This window comes from Acomys russatus, chromosome 32 (assembly GCF_903995435.1).
Source record: "Acomys russatus chromosome 32, mAcoRus1.1, whole genome shotgun sequence".
NCBI lineage: Eukaryota > Metazoa > Chordata > Mammalia > Rodentia > Muridae > Acomys > Acomys russatus.
In genome coordinates, this window is record NC_067168.1 from 5,511,688 (window position 1) to 5,537,038 (window position 25,351).

Genomic DNA, 25,351 nt, shown 5'->3' on the forward strand with positions numbered 1-25,351 from the left:
CTCACTTTTCCTAGCACTCAGCACAAGACTACGAATGCCCTAGGTTTATCTGTTCATATCTGTTGAGTACATTGTTAAGAGATACCTAGACGTCTTCTATTTATGCCCAATTTAAAGCCATATGATGATATTTCTATATCCACTTTTAATGTTTCACTCAAACTTAGATTTCTTCACAATGATAAGTGGAAATATGCTAAATTTTTATTACTTTGCAGAAGAGATGCTTTGAAATGTTTGCAGGTGGGGAAATTAAATTAAATTCAAAAGCAGTAATTCACAAACCACTCAGGCAATTGCTTTGTAAATTCTTCACTCTGCCTTCTTTGAATATTTAAATTTTTGCATCCTTCTGGGCTTCATATAGTTAGTTTGTCTCCTCTATCGTTGGATAACCACCTACTGCTCATAGCTTACAAAAACATTTCTTTATACTATTGACTAGACAAAAAGTTTAGGTATCTGTATTCTGTCCCTTACAAAATATAATTTTAGTTTTTGAATAGTTATTAGCTATTATCAGGCCTTTAACTTGATGAAAGCCAAAATCTCTCTCCATTTCACTCATGGATAAAGCCCAGAACTTAATCATTTATTCAGAAAAATTTTATAGATAAAACATTGGCTAAACATAAAAAAAATGACATAAAATATTATTATCTTTTGACAATATGCAGACTATAGCCTCAATAAAATTATGTTCTGCAGAGATAACAGTAAGGGAAAATAAATACTTATCACCTTTTGAATATAATTATCTAGAATTTCAAATATTGAATTTAATAACTGAAATCTGTCAATGATTCTTGAGAAACATTTGCAAAATAAATAGCATTTATGCAATGCATTGCCAACTTTGGATGTAAGGTAAATCTCAGGGACACAGATAAATCATGAGCAGACAGTGTGATTGAAGCATAGGGAGTGCGGGCTGGAATGTAAACTCTCAAAGAATATTTTTTGTTGTTGTTGCTTAGATGTAGTTGCTTAGATTCAATATCTAAGACTCATCGTAAAACAGAAATGATTCCTTAGTTTTTTTCCAGTGATGTATTCTAATAAGCAGCATAGAAAATAACAGCCTAAAGATAAAGTTTTTTTTTTTTTCAATACAGCATCCACAAATAGACTGAGGAGAGGTTTGGGGTATAAAAAGGAGATACATGAAACAAGAGCGTTATAAAAGAAATATTCTAGATTTATGTATGTCTATCATTATCTGGTGTGGGTTTTTGTTTGTTTGTTTGTTTTGTTTGTGTATGTATTTTGTTTTTGTTTTTGTTTGTTTGTTTCTGAGACAGAGCATCTCTGTGTAGCCTTGGCTGTCCTGGACTCGCTTTGTAGACCAGGCTGGCCTCAAACTCACTGACATCTGCCTGCCTCTGCCTCCCCAAGTGCTGGGATTACAGGCGTGCACCAGGGCACCTGGCTATCCAGTGCTTAATAAATAAGACGCCAGCCTTTGTTGCCTGCTGATAAAATCAGTTGCGGATGTATCTGCTTCGCTTTCTGTGTTAGCTACATCTTCATGGTTGATACCATATGTCTCACAAGAAACAACTTTGAGGGAAAAGGTTATATATTGAGTTATCGTTTAAGAAGATGCAGCTCATCTTGGTGGCCAAGGCATGGCAGCAACATTGGGAGAACTTGCTCACACCCTGGTGTGTCAGGAAGCACAGAAGAAAATGGTGGCACTTTTCCCACTTAGTATGCAGGGTGAGACTCCAGACTACGAATGCTGCTGCCCGCAGCAAAGGCATGTCCCATGGGTGCTTCAGTTGACCAGTTATGAAAAATGCTTACAGACGCAACCAAAGACGGGTTTCATTGATTTCCAAGGTATTTCTTAATCCAGTAAAGGTGGCAATGGGAATTAACCATAGTTTCTGAAAAAAACTGAGACTGCCTAATATTCCAGCTTTTGTTCCCTAGTGCTAAGCACTTAATATAAGCTTGAATTCATTTGTTCAAGTAAATTAAGTCTAATAGCTTTGACTTCTACACAAAGGACAGCAAACAGTTTGTTGAGATAAATTTGTTAGGTACTTCACAAAAGCATATTGAACTCTTTAGATAAGGGGCATTAACTTTCTTGAGATACTTGATTACTCTCTAACTCACTGGTGCATTTATCTCCTGAATGTAGTAATTACCAAATAAGGAACTGCTGCAGGAGAAAGAAATTAAAATATCTTGCTCCAGGGCACCAAACAATGCCCGGATGGCCTAAAACATTTGTTAAAAAAAAAAAAATGGATATATCCCTATCAACAACGTTAGTTTTGCTAATTGTCACAGAAAGGAGATGAATTTGTAAAGGTCCCAAATCAATCCCAGGAGCTTACAAATGTGAACACGCTACTGTGAGTAATACAGTTAGTCTAAGGAATATACCAGCAGTGGCAGTAGTGGAATGGGGGTGCATCTGTATCTCCTTCAAGCACAGCCTGAGTGAGAATAGGAGTGGGGGCATCATGGGCACCTTGGCTACTTAGGCAGTAGAGGCAGACAGCGAGCAGCTCCAACAACTCAGGGGGCCCTGAAAGAGAAAAGTACACCTACCACATAATGTGTTGTAAGGAAGTTTTTCTAGACCAATGATGTCACCAGACAAGACAAGGCTATACACAGGAAGCACACAGGTGAGATAAGAAAAATGAAGTTTCAAACTGACAGGGAGTGGGACTAAAGCAGAGTTAATCGTGAATCTCAAATCCACAGTACAAAATCAACGACGCATCCATTTATGGTCCATTCAGGTCCTGAAAACTCACTACATGATTGAAACCAGAAAAGCACACATTAAGCATCAATTCCCCCTTTTTTTCATCTTTAGTGAATGAATCAGTCATACTATAAAACATAACATTAAGGAATGATATAAAAACTCGTTTTGTGCTGCACTAGAATAAGACTGCTCATTGAGAGATGGCACTCAATTCAACCCTTTCTTCACTGAGCCTGAATATCAAAATCCACTTTGAAAGTATGTCAGAGACTTTGTAGAATTTTTTTTCCTCAAGATATTTATAGTGAAGCAATTTACAGACATTATTTCTTTCCCAAACTATGCATGGGAGATCAGAATCAAAACCACACCGGAATTCATTTGGGTTGCCAAAATCCCACCAGCCACGGCTGAGAAATGAAGCAAGGTAATTCAAAGAAGATAGGCGAAGAGTAGCCCTGGTATAAAACACCTGTGGGAGATGTATGAGAAGGCTTGCAAAGCCTTGTGCAGACTGAGATAAGAACCAGGCACGCCTTTAGGAAAGATCATGGGTCCAGTGTCCACAAACTTGAACCAAGGCTGAGGAATGCCTTGGTTTTCTCCTCTAATCTCTCCCTATCTTATTTTTAAGCTAAAAGTTACCCTATTTAAAAACTAATAATAACAACTGAGAACTAGCTAAGAACAGAAGCTGAAAAGGTCAGTATTTGGTAGAAAAAGGGTATTAAACATGTATCACGAATTAACACTGTATTAGATGATTCGGTAACATAAGGTCATTGTGCAAAGAGATGTGGTCTCACGCTTCAATCTAGATGATACACGTCAACAGGAAGAGGTTAATAAATAGTTCACTAAGGTAGAAATTTATTCTTACATGAAGCTATAGGCAGAGCTGCAGGTTATGAGAGGCAGAATTAATGGAAGGCGAAGAGCAAATGGTAGATTCCATAGGACATTCAGAGGAGCCACACTGAAAAGCTAACTTTGAGCAGACCAGATGAAAGTGCATACACAGAGGGATGGGTGTCTGGTAGAGGATGATTTTAGATGGAAGGAGGGCCTAAGTGAGTAGAATTTGGCATCAGAAAGCTGGTAGCTGTGGGAGTATAGGAGGCAAGACAGTCCTTGGCAAAATAATTGCCAAGAACTTTGGATTTACTCTGAAAAAAGGACCAGTGTAGTGTTCTAAGCAAGTAAGCAGCTAGATCTAAATAATGATCCATAGGTAAACCCTGGTTTCTGTGATAAAAAATACAATTAGTGGACAAAGTAAAGTCTGGAATACCTATCAGTAATCCAGCTACAAAATAAATGTAATGGACACTCAGGACACTCAGGGAAGGGCAGAGGATAAAGAGTAGTTGGCCTTTAAACTCATTGGCACAGGAGAAAACTTCCTGAACAGAACACCAACATCCCAGGCTCTAAGGTCAACAATTTAAAAATGGGACCTCATGAAACTGAAAAGCTTCTGTAAGGCAAAGGAAACAGTCAACACAACAAATAAACATCCTACAGACTGAGAAAAGATCTTCACCAACTCTACTTCTGACAAAGGGCTAATATCCCAAATATATGAAGAACTCAAGAAATTAAACACGATCAAGCCAAATATCCCAATTAAATAATGGGGTACAGAGCTAAATAGAGAATTCTCAACAGAGGAATATCGAATGGCTGAGAAACACTTAAAAAAATGCTCAACATCCCTAGTGATCAGGGAAATGCAAATCAAAAGGGCTCTGAGATTCCATCTTACACCTATCTGAATAGCTAAGATAAAAAATTCAAGTGGCAGCACATACTGGAGAGGATGCAGAGAAACAGGAACACTCCTCCATTGCTGGTGGGAGTGCAAACTTGTACAACCACTTCGGAAATCAATCTGGTGCTTTCTCAGGAAATTGGGAATAAGTCGACCTCAAGACCCTGCCATATCACTCTTGGGACTACACTCTAAAGAGGGCCCACCATACAACAAGGACATTTGCTCAACTATATTCATAGCAGCCTTGTTCCAGAATCTGGAAACAAACAGCTATCCCTCCACTGAAGAATGGACAAAGAAACTATGGTTCATTTACACAATGGAAACTATTCAGCTATCAAAAACTAAGAAAATTTGAAATTTACAGGCAAATGGATGGAACTAGAGACAATCATCCTGAGTGAGGTAACTCAGACCCAGAAAGACACACATGGCATATTCTCACTCATAAGAGGATGTTAGCCACTTAATTCATTACAATACAGAGATTGATGCAGCAACCAAAGTCCATGTGGGATGTGGACCTAGACCTCCTGCTCAGATGTAGTGGATAGGCAGCACCATCTCTTTGTGGGTCCCTCAATATGTGGAGTAGGGACTACTTCTGACATGGACTATGGCCTCCTAATGTTGCTCACTTCCAGCCTGGCAGGGTAGCCTTGCCAGACCACAGAGGAAGAAGATACAGGTATTTCAGAGGACACTGGATAAGCTGAGGTCAAATGTTAGGGGGAGAGGGCTCCCCTTTCTAAGGACTAGGGGAGGGAGGGAAAGGGGATAAGGGAGGGGATGTGATAGGGAGGGGATGAGGGAGGGGAAGGATTGGTAAGTCATGAGGGAGGAAGCTTCAATGGGGATGTAAAGAATTCAAACTGCAGAACAAACAGGTAACTAATATTGCTAATCCCACTACATGGGAATAACTCCAAGACTGTCTGAATTACAAAGGTCTATGCATAGATAAGGCTTCATGTTAGTCACAGATTCTCTGTGAGTTATGTATAATTAGAGGAAATTCTTAGTATGGCATGAAGGAAGATTTGCAGATGTCTTACTTCTGCTCATACAACGAGCAGAGACCCAGCCTTAATTGCTCTGTGCATCCTGCACATCTCATACCATCACAACGATAGAACTGTATAATGCTTGTGAGAAATTATGTTTCCATAAAAAAGAACTGAACACAGATGTTGTATCAGACCTGACAGGATTCATTCTTCTCAGCATGCTGGATGCTGACATCCTGCATCCTCCATATTCCAGCCCCAGGAGTCTCAGTTGCTGTTACCCGTCAGAACAGAACAGCTTCCAAGACGGCAACATTTCAGACAGTCCCACACAGGACTAGTATTAAACCTGGAATTTTGCAACATTTGAAAAATGGACCACATGTACATTTCTAGGACCCTCTGTATCCTTTTATTTTGCTATTCTCCCATGCGTCTCTCATTTAGAGTCCCAATAGGATGCCTTTCCCTCTGTCCCAGTTTCCTGGTAAGTGAAGGCTTTCGTGGGACATGCCCCTTGGGCTAGTATGCAGATATAAGTGAGTATATACCATTTGATTCTTTCTGCTTCTGGATTAACTCACTCATTATGATCATTTCTGGTTCAATCCATTTATCCACAAATTTCGGGAATTCCTTGTTTTTAATAGCTGAGTAGTATTCCATAGTGTATATGTACCAAAGTTTCTTTATCCACTCTTCTATTGAGGGACACTTAGGCTGTTTCCATGTTCTGGCTATTATGAATAAGGCTGCTATGAACATGGTTGAGCAAATTTTCTATATGATAGGCAGATTTGGGCCCAGGGGTCCCGCTCAAACTAAGGCACCAGCCAAGGACAATACAGGAGGTAAACTTTAAACCCCTTCCCAGATCTAGCCAATGGTCAGAATATTCTCCACAGTTGAGTGGAGAGTGTGATATGACTTTCTCACGTACTCTGGTGCCTCACATTTGACCATGTCCCCTGGAGGGGGAGACCTGGTGGCACTCAGAGGAAGGTCAGCAGGTAGCCAAGAAGAGACATGATACCCTATGAGAATATACAGGGGGAGGTAATCCCCCCCAGGAACAGTCATAGGGGAGGGGAATAATTGGGAAAATGGGGGGGGGAGGAATGGGAGGATACAAGGGATGGGATAAACATTGAGATGTAACAAGAATAAATTAAAAAAAAAAAGGACCACAAATGCTATCCCTGCTTACTTAACCATTTCCCCCAGTTTTTGGCCCCTTCAAATGTATTATTCACCCTAAATCAGCCTGAAGAAACCTCAAGAAAACAACATCCCATTTCCTCAAAGGAGGGTTGGTCTTGGTCTAGAGATCTTGGTCTACAGATGCTTATTTTCATTGGGAGTTGGTTATAAGTTATTATTCATCTTTTATGGAAAGGAAACTAGGTTTGACTCATGAATATCTCTCTTTTCCTTTATCTTTCTTTTGTAGGTAATTAGATAGGATCTGAAAAGAAAGAAAGGGGGATATAGAAATATAAAGGGAGGATAGAACAAAAGATAGATTATTGAATCTACTCCTTGTCTCATGGCCTTAACTGTTACTCACAAATAAGGTTATTTTAAAATTCAATGGTATTAAATTATGTATATTGATACAAATCATGGTCATGTGAAAAACTAGATTAATTTTATCACAAGAATATATAATCTGGGTCTAATAGATATGATTCTATAAACATATAGGGTAAAATAGTTAAATAAGCTCTTCAAAAACCTCAGAGACCTACAGAATATGGCATTTAAGATGTTTTTATTATTCTAAAGATTCTTTGATAAGACAAGTTAACTCCTGGCAACACCCAGCCTGCCTCAAAGAAGATGATGAGCATCAAAGAACCTCTTTATGGAGTTAGCTTCAAATGTGGCAAACCAGCCACTGGGAAAAACATCCTCATTTCAGCCACAGACAGAATTCTGCCTAAAATAGACAAGTTTAGATGCAGACAGAGTCGACAGCCGAACTCTGCCAAGGAAGGGTAAGCAAGTTCTCAATAGTTCCTGCCTTGTATGTATGTATATATATATATATATATATATATATATATATATATATATATATATATATATATATATATATCTGTCAGATACATTGGGCCAGAAGGCTAAAGGTGATGCTCCAACATTATAGAGAGTGTTGGGTGATTATTTAGGCAGTAAACTGTCTCAGTCACTTTTTCATTTTGGAACCTGCTAACCTACACTTCCAGTTCACTCTGGTATTTAAGTTTTATTCTCTCTCAAATCTCTAATGGGCTTGAAGACCAGATAGTTTAGTCTTTCAATTAAGCTTAGTAGGTTAGGGGTTAAGATGTTTTTAGATCAAGATAGATGTTTTAAATTAAAATAGATGATATATGATAGATACTGATCTTCACTCCGAAATTTGGATAGGAAAGGTGTTTACTTCATGCTTGCCAAATACAAATAGCCAAATCACTATGAATGTAACATTTATATAATTCCTGATTGTCTCATGGTTCTCCCTGCTGTATGTAGTTTATTTTATTCATGTGTAACAATATAATGTATACATTAAAAAAGAAACATAATAAAAATATGATATATATAGATAGATATAGATATATTACTTGGCTTTGACTATATGCCAGTGGATGCTGTGATATACTCAAAGTGAGCTGTGAGGAGGAAATAAAGGATAATCTCATGATTTCTAGCCTGAGCATGTAAGAGGATAGTTTTTGAAGGTCTAGTGGGGGGAAATGATGCTGCTCCACAGAGAAAGAGGAAGATAGAGTCCTGTTTTGGGAAGTGCTAAACTTGGAGCATCCTTTCTCTGCATGGGGAGATGTTGTTTAGAGCACAGAATATACGTGCCTGGGGTTCAGAAGAGCTACTGAACCTGGGAATGTCATTTAGCTGACGTCAGCTTTCCTCTGGTGCTGAAATCCAGAAAGAGTTCAGAGAGCACTGAATCCGCCAGCAAGCGAATGGGAAGAGTAGGGGAAGGAAAGCAAGATGTGAGGCCAGGGTTTGGAAACTACAACAACGAGAGCCAGAATGAGATGGGAAAAAGAAATAACAATAAAAAAATAAAATAAATGTCTGAGAAAAATAAAACCCTATATATTCAAACAATTGAAAAAAGAAAAGTAAAGAAACCTGACAGTTCCAACAAGTATGGAAATGTCAGAAGGGAGCAATTAGCAAGCGGAAAAATCTGAAAAATGGTTGTAACTTGGCAGGAACAGTTGATATCCTTGAAACAAGCAAGTTGTAGAAAGATAATGGGGTGGGTAAACATGAGAAAACGTATGGCAGATTTAAGAAAGACTTGGCAAGGAAGTCGTGAGGACAGAGAGTGCAGGCAAAGCCTACACTGGAGTTGTTGCTAAGAGAGAACATCAATAAACTGGGAAGAAATTAAAAGTAAAGATTTCTGTTTGTGGCAGGAATGAGGACATTTGCCCAGTGGCTATTTTGCCACCTTTGAAGCCATATCCATAAGGAGGCTCTTTGATGCTCATCATCTTCTTTGAAGTCAGCTGGGTGTTGTCAGGAGTTAACTTGTCTGGTTGTCAAAGAAATTTAGGATTGTAAGAACAACTTTAAATGCCATATAACAGAATCTGCCTAAAAATGGGCAACTTAGATGCAGACAGAGTTGACGACCACACTCTGCCATATCACGGTAAGCAAGTCCTCAGTAGTTCCTGCCCTGCGAACAAGTCTGGCAAAGATAATAGGCCAGAAAGCTCAAGATTAGGCTCCAACATTATAAAATGTATTGGGTGACTGGTCATGCAGTAAACTGTCTTAAGTCAATTTGTACAATTTAGAAGCAGCTAACCCACGCTGCTGGTTCACTCAGGAATTAAGTTTTATTCCTTCTCAAGTCTCTGAGGGGCATTAAAGACAAGATAGTATAGTTTTACAACCAAGTTTAGTTGGTTAGGGGACAAGATCGTTTTAGATCAAGATAAAGAAGTTAAGCTATTAGAGTTGAGATAGGATAGATACTGAATCTCATTTGGAAATTTAGACTCAACAAGACAGGAAAGAACTTACTTCAAACGAGACAAATGCCGATGGCCAGTTCACTATGAGTGTAACATGTATAGAACTCATTGTTCTCATGATTGTCACATGGTTCTCCCTGCTGTATGCAGTTTGTTTTATACATTGTAATAAAATAAAAGTATTTTTTTAAAGAGTATAGATTTCCAAGCACTTGGGATGCAGGGCAGGCAGATCTCTGAATCTGAGGCCAGGACTGATCTACAGAGTGAGTGAGTTTCTGAACAGCCAGGGCTACATAGAAATACCCTGCTTCAAACAAACACACAAACAAACAAACAAACAAACAAACAAAAACCAGCCAACTAATGAAGAAGAAGAAGAAGAAGAAGAAGAAGAAGAAGAAGAAGAAGAAGAAGAAGAAGAAGAAGAAGAAGAAGAAGAAGGGTCCTAAAAGCTAAGCTCTGAAAATAAGAGCATTTACTCAAATGAAATCAAATCCTGAGAAGAAAGAGAAAAAACTCCTCAGTGAGTCTCTGAATAGCTGGAGGGGTTGAGGCCATATGTTCCAAAAGAAATTTAGGGCCAGGGCAGGCAGCTTCTCTGTACATTTTGCAAGATAAAGATATGCTGACAATGACACTTGTGACTCCAGGAAATGTGTTTCTGATAACTTCAAACTTTTCAGTGACATCAAACATAAAATTATCATTTGAGAGCAGGAAGAAGCACCCATGATTTTTAGATAGTCATTTGAATAAAGAGAAAACAAGAGCAGGTATCTAAAGGCGGTTGATTGGTAGCATAAGATATCTCATTTAACTTTATCATTATAAAATAATACAAAGTAAAATCCACATAGTTTTCACAAATATTTCTTGTTTTTGTTTTTGACTGGATAATACGATGATCCAGGCAAGAAAAAAGGAGTCCATTCTGTTTGGTGTTAATGGCCACGTGTCACAATTAGAATCACATTGAGTTGGGGACATCAACTGACCAGTTATCCTATGCCTTATTGATGCAGAAAGACATTCTAAGTGTAGGCAGCTCCTTCAGCAGCAGCTCTAGCTTAAAAGTAGAGGCCAGAGGTCATAACCAAAGGAAAATGATTGCCTTTTATGTTCCTACCTGCCTGCTAAGCCCTCCTGCTTGCTGCTGAGTTGATTTATCCAGTTGCTACTGCTGCTGCTGCTGCTGCTGCTGCTGCTGATGATGATGATAATGATGATGATGATGACAATGGTGGTGGTGGTGGTGGTAATGCTGAGGATTTCATTGTTGACATCAGAGCCAGCATACAGGCTCCATCACAGACTGAGAACCAGCTCTCTGGGAACAATCCAAGTTTTAGGGCCCAAACTGGAACTGCTGAAGCACTCAGTCAGCCTTGTGGACTGAATAAACAACTAGGTTCTAGTCTTCTCTGAGGTGAGACAGCCACTGTGGGTCTATGCCAAGTGCTGAGGAACCCAGCGTCAAGGACCAAGAAACCACTGGGTTGTCAGCCTCTCGGGTGGAAGAAAACTGTTGTTCCTATTTTTATACAGGTCTATTGAATACATTGTCACATGTTTGTGTAAAGGTCTCTGAGTACTGAAGTGTGTGTATAAAGGTAGTCATAAAGACTCACTATGGGGTTATAACTAAGTCAGGATATGTAAGTTGGAAGAGGGTCAGTGGAATATTGGTCAAGTTGAATGAATAATTTATTCCAACATCTGAAGAGCAGTTGGACTCCAAGAAAGAAAAGCTCTTATAAACTGAAAAATGGAAAATGCTAGTCACAGTGGAATACAGATATATGAAGTTAAATGTCTAAAATTAATGATAAAAATGCAAATGGAGGATGTACGGCTGAAAATAAGTTATCCAAGGCAACCAGAGATATCAGATACAACCTCAAAGAAAATATGACTGAATACTCAAAACAATTAATCAACCAAGCAGTCATTGCTGTATAGCTGTTTCCTCTTATTCTCAAATTCATTTTCCAGTAGTATAAAAAATTCCAAGTAATAAAGATTTAAAGTAACTGCCTTACCCAGTGAGTTTGACTGCATGTGTCCGAAGTTTTCTATACTTCTCTGATTCTTTATCGGTGCCGACAACATGTCTGTATATTCCTGACTTATAATAGAAGAAATCTTCATGGACTTGCATTATGGCTGAAATAAACCCAACAGGATAAGCAGCACAGTTACTAAAAAGCCTCTTCAAAATCTCAGATGTTCACCCAGAACAATCAATAGTTAAGTGGTGAAGTGTGGGGTCTAAGAGGGAGCACACCTAATTTTCTTCTTTTTAGCTAATTACAAACTTTTCTTACTCTTTTAAATAAATTAAAAAAATAAAATAAAATAAAATAAAAAAAGAATTTCAACTACTTAGAATGTTACTTATGTACATGTTTTATATTTAAAATGTCTTTCAAACATCTCTTTGTTGAGTTCTAATAAAAAACCATGTGCAAAAGAATATTCTGTCGGGATTTAATCCTGTCTGCTTTCAAGAGATGAGTCTGTGCTGCGTTCTTTAAAAGCCGGAGCCCACGTGTCATACAATTCTCCTTCGTTCCGCACTTAGGTTGTCTTTTCCGTTCCACGTGCTGCTTTGTGCAAGGGCTCGGGCAATTCAAGTTGAAGAATTTAAACCTCTGTCAGGAGGCATAGGCTATGGATAACGTGGTAGCTGAGAACAAAGCCTGCCTATCTTAGCTAAACATGTGTTTTAAATAAAGTCCGAATGAAGGTCACTGGCATTTGCTAGATCCTACCAGAAGCAGCTCGTGCTGCAGAGGGAAATGTGGCTTTTCCTGTTCTGTTTTTAGCTCCATTCTTTAGGACTCAGGGCCTTTTGGGGAATGTGTCATTGGAAGTTGAGTCTCCTTTATCCTCTATAAAGCACATCCCCACAGGGTTTTTAAGACTTTTTAGATTGTACCCTATGCAAATTTCTGATTTCTGAAGGTTTTAGAGAAATGCTCACAGTGTTATTTATTCAAGGTTCAATCCATTTGACATTCTTTTGTCCCAAGACAGACAGAAACGCTGTAAGTTAAATCAGGGTCCAGCAAGCAGACAATCAAACTCTATCTACAGCAAGAGCTGGATATCGCTCTTTTCATTCACAAAAATATTAAGATATTCTCAGTGGTTTTCCTCTTTATATAACCATTGACTCATTTAGCTCTCGTCACTCAGCTCTGCTGTATGCACTATGAATGAAATGGTTGATCACTGCTATAAAACTGCCAATAAAGCAAAGGGGAAGGAAGAGGCCATCATGAGTAGCTCAAAGGTAGCCTCTTCCTTCAGTCTCCGACAGTAATCCGAAGCAGATGAATCTACAAGCTTTATAAGTGTGTAAGGAGGTGCGCTGCACACTAACCCATGGAAAGCTGCATGCAGCAAGCTACTGCACAGAACTGTAGGCTGTGTGAAGGCACAAGGCCCAGTTCATGCTCTGTCTTAAGACTGCCTAAGTCTGGCAGGCAATAGTTTCTCAACAACTCCAAAAGAGATTTCGCTGATTTGAATTTTTATTTTACGGCTTTACATTTTTTTTTCTATTTCTAATCATTATGTGAATTCATAAAAATAAATAATATATGGGCACAAAAAGAACTTCAGTTTTCTATACCCTTAAAAATTAGCACTTTTGATGGAAAGCATGGGTTGGAGAGTTAGTATTTAGATGATTTGGAAATTCAAAGTGATTTAAGCCAATTTTGTTGCCTAATGAGTTGCTAAAACTGTATAAGAAGAAAATGTCAAAGTGTGGACTGTAAGTTTGGCCTTTAATTAAAATGTCTTCTGTCTTTCATATTTGTTTCACAGACACCACTAGACAAGGCACATAGTAAAATGACATATGAGTTCCCACAGTTACAACAGCCAACAAATTTCACACATTTAAGAAGAAAAGAGCCTCATCGATGGGTTGTAATGTTTCAAGATTTATTAAATTAAATTGCAGATGTGTTTAGTGTACATTTTGATTTCTTGATAAATGATTTCAACACAGGTATTAAAGTCTATGGTTCCTTCTATATCAATACTAATTGGATCAACATTCAGAATTACAGAAATAAAAAACTAGACAACAGTCCCTCAAATGCATGACAATTGTTTTTAATTTACATCCCACTGTATAGGAATTATACTCAGGCACTTCACTATTCACTGCTTGAATTCCCATTTCACACGCCATTTGGTTTGTTTCTCTATGCACTTCATGGAAAATGTTATACAGAAAGTACATTTTATGAATTTATCTTTATTAACAAATTCCAATAAAGAAAAAAGTTCATATATACCTTAAATGCAAAATCAATATCTACCATTCCACTGTATAATTATATTATTTAACAATATTTTACTACCATTAACAAATTTACAAAAGAGGTCAAATTTTAAAATGGTTTTGTAAAACACAAAAGTCATACTAGTTTATTTGATTTTTCCTTGACCTAATATAGAAAGGAAACTATCTACTTTGTTTCTTGTAATGCTCCTTTTTTTTTTTTTTTTTTTTTTTTTTTTTTTTTTTTTTTTTTGGTCAATGCACTCCTAAAGCCACGTAAGCTGAAAATGATTAAATAAATAAACTTATGTGTGATTCATATATGTGTCCATGTGTCTATGTGAATTTCACTGAATTAATGAGTGTACCTGTGTACCTGTCAGGTAGTCCATAATAATTCTGAAAAAAAAAACTGAGCCAACCCTCCTTAAATGCATCATTAGTATTTAAGAGTTCAACTCATAAGCAAGTTTATCTCCTTAAAGTAAAATGGATGCTCATGACATACTTTGATAAACTAAACTTCTGTGATTGCACAGGCTTGAAGTGTTGAACCTTTATGAGTATATCTAAGATTTTCTCTCTTATTAAGCACCTTTGATGTCCTATCATATAAGGTAGTTTACTATAGGAACTCAAAACTGAGCTTACCTTGAACTGGTCCATTTTGTATGATTTCTCTCATAATTTCAGTTTCCTGGAATGAGATATATCGTGAGCATCAATAAGAAATATGAAAGCAAATGTCTGATGTTTAATATGGTCTGGTTTGCAATCCATTTAGTGATTACAAAATCTTCAGTGACTTGCCACTTGCAGTGAAACTATAGCCGTGCTTTGAAATAGTCTCATGCACCACAGTGTATTGATGAACTTGCTAAAACCAGAACATGCCCATTTGTTTCATTGACTTTTATTACACTAATTTAGGAATGGAAAGAAAATGTAGTAACTTTATCTGTCGATAAAGAAAATAGTAAAGGCAAGTTAGGCTGTTATTTAGTGTATATTCGTTTTCTCTTATGATCACAAAAGCAGCCACACCAAGCAAATGATGAGTGAGGCTTAACAACCTCATAACAATTACTGCTATGTTGCACTCAGTGTTCCTTCAGTAGGGAGGCAGCTCATTCATTTATTCTTCTTTCTTTCTTTCTTTTCCCTGTGCATTCAGCACAAAGGATGTACTGCAAACTGTGACGGAAACAAATTTTAATGCTTCATCATCCTTAAGATAGTTACATCTTGGTGGTATAGGCATACGACAGAACAGCCAACATAATATCATACAACATGTTTTCTTATAGGGACAATCTTAAAGGACCATTGATAAAAAAGAAAAGGGGGCTGAATCTCACTTGCAATTAAAAGGAAGCATCACAAAGTTAGCCACAGGCCAGGAATACTGGTTGACATTTCCACAGGTTGAAAGGGCCAATAGTCATTTGAGTCAATTGAGCCAGTAAAGAACATTGAGATGGCACGATATGTCCAGACATTAGAAAATGATCTCATGTGTCAGTATCGTTACGGGTGAGCAGAAGATTAAATACCAGCAAGACACCAATTTCTATAAATTGTAGGTCCACCATGCATACATCCAAGTACACAGGAACAGAACACTATACTGTGATTTAGAAAGAACTGCTAGTAACCAAGGTCATTTACTTTTTAAATGAGTCCCTGATGAGGTGAGGTTAAAACTAGGACAGCATAAAGCATGACGAACTGGAGTTGGAGCCTTTTCTTCCTATAGCAAGTTTCACTTATATGTGGACTAAGGCATGAAATCAATAAAATAAACTATTTCCACCAAACAGTAGTGACTTAGGTCTAAATTATCAGTTTCATTCACATATACTTTAGAATTATAATTAAAAACAGTATTTTAGAAGGTATTTAAAATGTAAGCCAATCCTTTACGTTGCTGCTATAACAATTTAAAACCTGCTCAAAATGCAAGTTTTAACAGACATTGTAAGAAAATGAGCTACTCTATCTAAACAAGCCAGGGATATTCAGTGGGTAAAGACAGTGCGACGAAGATTGAATTTGAGTTCAATTTCCAGGATATACATGATGGAAGAAAGGAACCAGTGCTGCCAAGTTGTTTGGTCTCCACATACATGTGTGGTACATTCATCTATAGACAGGCAGACAGACACACACACACACACACACACACACAAACACCACACACACACACACACATCATATACACACACAAAGGAAGTAAGAACACAAAAGTAGATCTACAAACAATATTTGTTATTCTGTAATAGTTTTTGAATAATTTGAAAATAGTATGAATAACAGCAGAGCCAATAGTTTGAGGATGGCATCTTTGTTAGCCCCTTGCTATTTATACTTACATTGGAAGAGACTCGGTATGGGGAGAACACTGGTAAATCTGTTGGACTTCTCGAAGCTGTTGGGGCATGGCTTTGTGGCATGCCGCTTTCCCCGCCCATCTGATCTACTTGCCATAGCACAGATATTGGTAATATTTTGATCCTTGAAAAGTGGGTAGCATGCATGAGATACCAGTCTAAGAGGAATAAGAAAAAAGAAGACAGTCTTTAGAAAAATGCCATGGTATCCTGTCTATAATCACATTTTTCTGACCTAAACATTTGTGGATTTTTCTGTTTATTATCCTGAATAATTCTAAGATGTCAACGAACTACATAATGCAGCAGCTAATAAAACTATAATCTTCCCCACTCTTAGAATTTTATGATGATTTTTAATTCTTACTTCAATCATTTCTGATAAGTCATACTTGTCATATAATTTCCTGAAGATGAAAAGTATCCTAGAAAAACCAGATTAATATGAAGACAATTAATCTGATTATTTGCTGATAGAATATTCTAAAAGCTTAACTAACTTTTAGAGTTAAAAATAGATTTTTAAAATTTTTGCTGACACTTCCACTGAACTATCCATTTTCTTGAGATTTTTATTGAGTATATGTCTAGTTCATAATACTGTGGGGGAAACAATATAAATGTTAATATAATATTAAAATTTATAGAGTAAAATCTTGCAAGTTGTATATTACATATAAACTATTCTATTATTGGTAGATTTGAATCTAAGCACACAAAACATTTGGCTCTAAGTTTTGACTCCAAATTTAACATTACCTTATTGACTAAAAGAAGATAATATGGAGATAAAGTCATGTAATTAGCTATATAAATATGCAAACCAAAATGGTCATACACCTGTACAAACAACTCTCAGCAACTGCTGCTGGCAGAGATGAATTAGCCTCTCTCAGGGATGAACCCTCTTATTGGTTATTCAGTGCAAGGTAATGAGTCCCGATACCTTACACAGGAAAACAACAAAAACAAACTAGGAGATTATATATTTGTTCATAAAACTATGTATACATATAACACATTCACACACACACACATTCACACACACACACACATTCACACACACACGATTTTAACAAAATAATCAGAGTGAAATTATAAATTTGAGAGTTGGGGCAGGGAAGAGATGTTGAGTGGAGAGGCTAGAGGAAGGAAAGGAGTAGGGTATGGAGAAAGTGATATAATTCTATTTTAATTAGAAATGTATTTTTTATTAATTTATTCTTGTTACATCTCAATGTTTATCCCATCCCTTGTATCCTCCCATTCCTCCCCCCACCCCCATTTTCCCATTATTCCCCTCCCCTATGACTGTTCCTGAGGGGGATTACGTCCCCCTATATATTCTCATAGGGTATCAAGTCTCTTCTTGGCTACTTGCTGTCCTTCCTCTGAGTGCCACCAGATGTATTTTTTTAAAAAATATGTTGAATCTATAAAACTTAGGTGATGATATCTATACTTAGGCCTTAAGATAAGAAAGTTTAAGTGAGGTCGTGAGAATGGACCTCTTAATTTTTTCCCTTTTTATTATTAATTTATTCATATTACATCTCAGTTGTTAGCCCCATCCCTTGTATCCTCCCATTCCTCCCTTCCTCCCACTTCCCCCCCCATTCCCCTCCCCTATGTCTGTGACTGAGCGGGACCTCCTCCCCCTGTATATGCTCATATTAAGGGTATTATTCTCCTCATAAAAATAATAAGCCACTTCTCCACTATATGGGGATGCTATAAGAGGGTAAACATTTGCCAGTCAGGAAAAGAACAGTGATAAGCTGAATTGGCCAGCATGTTCATTTTGACTTGCAAACTCCAGAACAAAATGTGTACTGGTTATGGCATTTTCTTATGGTGGCCTAAGCACATAAAAGCAATGAGATTTAGCTGGGTTGTGATGCCAGTTTGTGCATATTTAATATATTTAATATGCACATATTAAATTTGTGTGTGTGTGTCATGTGTGTGCGTGCCCATGTGCATGCAGGATGATGCCGCTGTCCATAGTTGCACACATGGAGGAGAAATTGAAGTTGGTGTTTTCTTCTTCTGTCTTTGAGACTTGGTGTGTCACTGACACCTAGAGCTCACTGATGGCTTACTCTGTCTGGCCAGTGAGTGTCAGGGATATTCTGAATCCAAGCACTGATGTTATAGGCTTGAATACCATGAATGGCTTTTTATACAGCTTATGGTGCTTCCACTCAAACACTTTACCCACTGAGCCGTCTCTGCATCACCATCATTGTCATCGTCGTCATCATCATCGTCATCATCATGGCAATAATAATGGCAGTGACAATGAGTACTGGATTTACATCACTTCTACTACTTCTTTCACCTCCAAATCCCCCAATGGCTCCCTCTCCCACTTCCTCTCAAAATCATGACCTCTTTTTCTTTAATTATGAGTATAACATATATGTACATATATACATATATAATCTATTGAGTCCATTTTGTGTTGCTTATATGAATAAATGACTGCGTAGGAGTCTTTCCTATTGGACGATCCATCCCTGCGGGGGGGGTTGGGAAGCAATTCTCCCTCCCTCAGTAACCATTGATTGTAGCTTTTCATCTAGGGGTGGAGACTCGTGAAATTTCTTTCCTCCACAGTGTTATGTTAGCTGATGTGAACATACAGGATGCAGGTCTTATTTGGCAACCGTGTTGTTTAGATTTCATGGCTGCAGCATCCTTGCCGTGTCTAGACAACACTGTCTCACCAATAGGCATCTTCATCCTATAGCTTCTAATCTCTCTACCTCCTCTATTATGAATTGCCCTGAGACTTAGGTGTAGGGATTACATTGTGGATACAGAAACCATTTCATTTCATCATGGGGCCAAGCAAAAGTTAACCTGACTGGAAGATAACAGTCCAAATTGGGCAACTTCATGTCATAACAATTTTATTAGGTTAAAAAAAATGAAAGAAATGAATATATTAGCTCCCATTATTAAGATCTGGCATGGCTCTTACTCATGGCTGCCTATAGTCAGATGCCATAAAACAGCAGACAAATCAGAACTGTACAGCAAAGGACAAATGAACCACCCTTATACCACTGTCTATCAGCTATGGTTCCTTTTGTCCTTTAATAATTTCATTTACAGTAAATATAGGAATTTATATAGATATCAAAGAACATGAGAGGAAGAAAATGTCACTTTCCATCAGATAGGATAGAGGCTGATGAGTCATAAAAACCCTCTAATTGCTCATTTATTTGATTTTTCTTGTGTTCAAAATGATTTTCCTGGTGTTATATATCCCTTAACCTGGATAATCACATGGAATAACAGGTGTATCAGTGACATTAGTTAGTGTTCCTCCCTCTGTAAAGACCCAGTAAAACTATTTGACTCATAGCAATGGGAACAAACACTTCTTTCAGTCTTCATATCATTAGCTGGAAATGTGGATACCCTCTTCCAACACTATCTCCACTGGCTGATAATGCTCGTAGAAGCCAAGCACATTATATATTTAATTGTGGCATTTACTTATGATTATACAGACATGGTAGTTTTTTGTAAAAAAAAAAAAAAAATTTGAAGCCGCTCTTTTTCTATATTCTCACTTAAAAACATCATAAGATGCCTAAAAGAATACATGTTGGGCAGTTATTTACCCACGTTTTCTCAGGAACCACCAGGCCCTATCAATGCTTCCACTGTTGCATCCGTGACGGTTCTTGGCACAACAGAGATCAAATTCTGAGGGGAGAGATTGTCTGTGTATCGACCTTTGGACTGAATTGCTATGCGGTCAGCTGCTTACACCTGTTTCAAACAAAATACTGATTAATAGTCAAATAACATGTCATAACATATTTCTAATGCTTTTTTGAATACTCCAACTAGTTCTCAAAATTGGCGTTGCTCCAGTAGGTCACTGCTTAAACACTTTTCTAGTTTCACATTAATTTGTAGTCTATATATTTATTTGAACCCCATTTTCATTTAAAAAATCTGTCAAGTGACAGATTTTCTCAGCGGGAAAAAAACTTATGTACCTTATTTATATAACTTGTCATCTGGAGCAGCATCTTCCCTAGAGTTACAGGTACATCTATGTTTTATATGAATGAAAATCAAGAAAGTTCATCACAGAAATATTAACTACAAATTAATTCATGGTTTTGTATACTACAGCTACCAAATCGATCTATAATGTTTAGGTTGGTATTTAATGTAACCATCTTGTAGGCTGTGTTTATGCTACTATAAAAGTCTACATTACACTATCACTAAAATCTTTATGGCATACTTTATATTCATAACATGATTCAAAATAATATTTTAGTAGACATACAATTAATTCTGTATACACACACACACATATATATGTATGCATATATATACATATATATGTAACTGGGTGAGTGTATAACGAGGTATGGTTATACGGTATAATTACTTTAATACTTAAAAAAAATGTTTAGCTGAATATAATGATTGTTTGAATGATAAATGTCCTCATAGTCTCCAGTATTTAAATACTTATTATCCAATGGTTGCAGCATTAAAGTAGGTTTAAGAAAGATGGCCTTGCTGGAGGATATTTGTCATTAGGTGTGGGCTTCTTCCATTTGTTTTGCTGTTGATGTGATGCCATGAAACTTAATACCGTGCATAGTACTTTAAAATTTTAAGATGAAAATTAATATATATTAACCTGGTGAAGACTAGCAAAGGTAAGAGGTAACATAGCTCTGTACTCACTGAATAATACAAGGAGAAATGAATCAACAATAGCAGAAATCAACTTACGTCATCAGTGCAGCTGCACTTCCATAATAAACTAATGTAAAAGGAAATGAAAAAATCATGTTGAGGGCCATTTTAGTAAGAAATTTTGAGATGTTGGAGACCTACCACTACTTCATTGTTTATGCTTCATCAGGCAAATCCCAAATCAGTATTTTAGGCAATTTCAATTAAAGGCAGAAATCTCAGAGCCTTTCTTTTATATGTTCTCTTTTCTCAGAGAAACCTGGTTTTTGTTTGTTTGAATTTTTTCTCAACAAAGCTCATGGGAATCTCTCAAGGAATCAATCTGGAGTATGTTTCTAAAATAATTCACTTTAAAGTAATTCCTATAGAGTGTGTCTGTGTATGCTTTCTATGTGCCTGAAATGTTTTATTATTCTGCCATGTTTTCATTAAACAGTTTCCTCTTCATTCTTGATCCATTTATTAATATTTCAACAAGATACAGTTTGTAGGATAAAATGGTAGTATTCCTCTGCCTCTGATATTCTCAAAGAATAAATTTTTATTTTCTAGTAGAGAACAGACATTCTTTGATATATTGATATTTGTTTTTATGAATCAGGATCAAACATATTTTAAATGTTTGTATAACATTTCATTCAGAATACTTTTACAGTGAAGAAAAACAATAGTGATGATGTTGGAAGCTTGAGGCTCAGGATAATTTCTGACACTTGGCTTTGTGAGTTAATTCACGTTCATGGGCTGCCTACATAAAACAGGAGGATTGTCAGAGCCTGCCCTGAGACCAACTGTGGGACCATGACTAGGAACATGGATGCACACATCCACCAGAACACAGCCAGAAGATTGCTCTGCTTCTTACTGCTAAGAACATTATTTAACTGTATTCACAAATATTGGTCTACTGGTCTACCTTAAATTTATAGAATCCACATACTTTAAGAAGTGTTTACCACATAAGCACAAATTAGTAAATGTTTTAGTTGATTAATTCTTTATTCAACTGTCTGAAACAGTGTTCAAAGTAGTCATAGATTTCCTACTAACTAAGACAAATACTGAACAGACAACATTTCCATGGATAAAGTGGGCATTAGTAAAGAGTAAAAAGATATAACTACACCTGAGGTTAGCTATCCCAAGGGTATAGTTATGCCAGAGCATTTTTGGAGTAAACTAATTAATATTGCCTTAGCTGGCTGTCACTTGTCTGACAATGCTTGCTATGTTTCAGTCTGTGAGTTTTATATGAATATTGGCATTCCAGATGATGTTATGGTAAAAAGAAATAAAAAATTCTCTTCTTACTACCTGGTTACAAACTCAAAATCAAATGAAATCTGTCATCTTTCCTTCCTTCTTTATTCATTGTCTATATAAAGTATTAATAGGCAAGATTTAGCTTAAAAGTTATAACCCCTGGGTTCCTTACTTCGACTGGAATATTTTAAGTGACCATTTGTTATTATTTATGTTCTCTAAGTTTATAAACTACCTAACCACTTTGTAATGCCCTAAAGACAAAAGGGAGATGTTTTGAGAAAGTCAATAAAATGACATTATTACTTGCAGTAGAAAAAGCCCAGGACGCAGCACAGTTTTTTTGATCCAATGGACCATGGGTCCATCCAGGCCACTTATAAGAGGCAATGAAGACTTCAGGAAGATCATCTCTGGGAGGAAAAGATGCCTAAGGGAAAGAGACAGACATATCAGATGTTCTCAAGTATGTCTCCAAGGATGCATGCATGCTCTCTTACCCCAAGGGTGCACTCATGCTCTCTTACCCCAAGGGTGCACGCATGCCCTCTTACTCCAAGGATGCATGCATGCCCTCATACCCCAAAGATGCACGCATGCCCTCTTACCCCAAAGATGCACGCATGCCCTCTTACCCTAAAGATGCATGCATGCCCTCTTAACAGTGATTATGATTTGGACTTGTCTTATATATTCAGGTTTCAGAGGAAAGCATAGCTACAGAGGATCTCACAGTTGGAAGACAGCAGTCTGTGGAGAGTCACAGCATAGATTGGACACCTTTTATAGTTACTAAATAGTTCAAGGACATTTCTACTGGTGCACCAGTCATCTTGAATAATAGCTTGCACATTCACTTGAAAAAATACACGAGATAGTGAAAATCGACCCATAAGGATTGCTTACTTCTGTGTCTCTTTTCTTTTTGAGAGTGCATATGATCATCAGTGGAAGGACATTTCAAGACAAGGCATTTATATCAACTGCAAGAAATTGTTCAATTTTATACATTATGGGAAATGAAACTGGAATTCATTTGTTCATATTCACAAAGTTCTTATAAAGTAAACAGGACTATAAATTTTGTGCAACACCAAAAGAGAATACTATGATGTCATTAAAAAAACCAACATTAAATTCCTAACAAGGTCAGTCCTTGCTACTCACTCAGCATATCCAGCTGACATAATAAGAGGAAATTTGCAGCCTTCTTCAATAAATGAGGTAATTGACTTCTAAAAGCTAATGGGTCGGCGAAAGACTCAGTTAAACAAGACCTTCTCCTTGGACTAGACTGTTGGCTTAGAATTCTGTTGACATCATGTCCCATTATTGTCATTTCTATGAGAATTAAGTGAATGCTGCACCTAGTGTCAGAAGCTAAGTGTCTGTAAATGATAAAAGTCCATTGATTTGATAGTTTTATGATTTGTGCTAGCGGAGCTACTGATCTGATACCTTAGAAAAAAATTTTATTTCCAACAAATATAAAACAGAGTCAGAGTTTAAAACAAGTAAATCAAAATGTACCTGTCTGTGTGAAAAGGGCACCCACCCAAAATAGTTTATAAATTAGAGTGAGAGAATTCACTTTAATCTTAGAGTACCATTACCACCCAATAAGAGAGTAAGAAGTCCTGAGTCCATTTCAAAAGCGTGAAGAGTGAAGGAAGGACGTAGAGCTGGTCGACACAGAGTGCCTGAATAAAAGGAGCAGCAGCACAGGGTTGCAAGGTCTGGAATGCCAGTACTGCAAATGAACCACATGGCAGAAGCTCAGAGTTGGAGCAGCATAAGCATAACGGTCTGAGAGGAATCCCTGAGGAGATACAGACTCCAATTCAAAAGTATCTTCCTAAGTGGGAGATAGGCACACGTCCTACACACCACGGTGCCTTCCCACATCACTCTCATGGGCTTATCAGTGTGCATTTCAGCATTTATCACATGACATGGCCTCAAGCTTCCAGAAATGTCAGTTGCTGTCTTATGACTTTGAAATTTATTTTAAGAGTGTAGTGAGGGTACATCCCTTCTGCCCTGCCTGAAGCAACGAAGACCTATCATTGCTAATAAATGCATTTTAGCATGATTTAGTTATGTAGAATGTGACTACCACATTTGAAAGATAATCAAATTATTGCATATGGAAGGTAGTCTGATAATAAAAATGTGTGTGTGTGTTGTGTGTGTGGTGTGTGTGTTGTGTAATATGATTTCCCCATTTAAACTATTACAGCGCTACATATTGCTACTTTCATGATTTATTCTTTAAAACTAAAACATCACAAAAAAATATTACCAACACAATAAGCCAGAAGGATACATGAAATTCATCTATTGGGATTTTAAATATTTTTTCCACTTAGTTAATATTGGGCTTCCTTAAAAAACTGGCCTCTACATCTTCAAACTTGTCAGAGAAAGTACCTTTGACTTTATTTCCCTCACAATAGCAAATGTTTTAAGTAAGGGACACTGAGAAGATCCTGTAGGTATTGTAATCCCCTAGAAACTAAGAATGTCTTTTAGAGCCAATAAGTAAAATTGGTATCTCAGAAAAATAACTTCCAGAAATTAAATAATTCTGGCTTTAATAAATGATACATTTTAATTATTTAACTTGATGAAATACAATCTAGTAACTAAAAGAATCAGGAGGACAACCTAAGTGACAGAAATTACAAGTGTGGTATACTAAATAGAATATAAAATTGAAATTTGTCTTTAAAGAGAATATAAACTCTTCCATAAGGGCATTTTTAATTCTTTATATTGTTATGTTGAAAAAAACAATTATAATTTGATGTGTAATTTCCAAATGAACATTACCCAGATTTGAGATCAAATTCAACTGTCTTCCGATTTCAACATTTTATTTGGAAAAAATAAAGATTCTGTGGACAGATATACAGTTCCACAAGAGTGCAAATCACCAGAGACTTCCTTACATTGATCTCTGCACTTAGATTCTGGGGAAGGGGAATGCAATCACTGTGACACTTAAGGAACACTCAGTTTTCTCAGAAACACCATTAGAAATTGTCAGATTCTGTGCAAGAGGAACAGCAAACAGCTCTAGAACTCATGGAATGTGGCCCATTGGTTAGCAAACTCACAATGGATGTTATGGAACATAGTT

General features: G+C 37.0%; 1 protein-coding gene across 5 annotated transcripts in view; it reads right to left on the minus strand.

Annotated features, from left to right (window-relative positions):
* Positions 1–25,351, minus strand: part of Tinag (tubulointerstitial nephritis antigen) — a 140,409-nt gene that overhangs the window by 36,538 nt on the left and 78,520 nt on the right. For 2 of the 5 annotated variants that reach the window (XM_051140161.1, XM_051140164.1), the window contains exons 8-9: positions 14,465–14,510; positions 11,553–11,676 (exon numbers count right to left, since the gene is read on the minus strand). The exons of 1 other annotated variant lie outside the window; for it this stretch is intronic. In XM_051140161.1, coding sequence (XP_050996118.1) covers positions 11,553–11,676; positions 14,465–14,510 — 170 coding nt within the window. Of the gene's footprint in view, positions 1–11,552; positions 11,677–14,464; positions 14,511–25,351 lie in introns of those variants that run through there. 2 more of the 5 variants (XM_051140159.1, XM_051140163.1) reach the window with 1 other exon arrangement.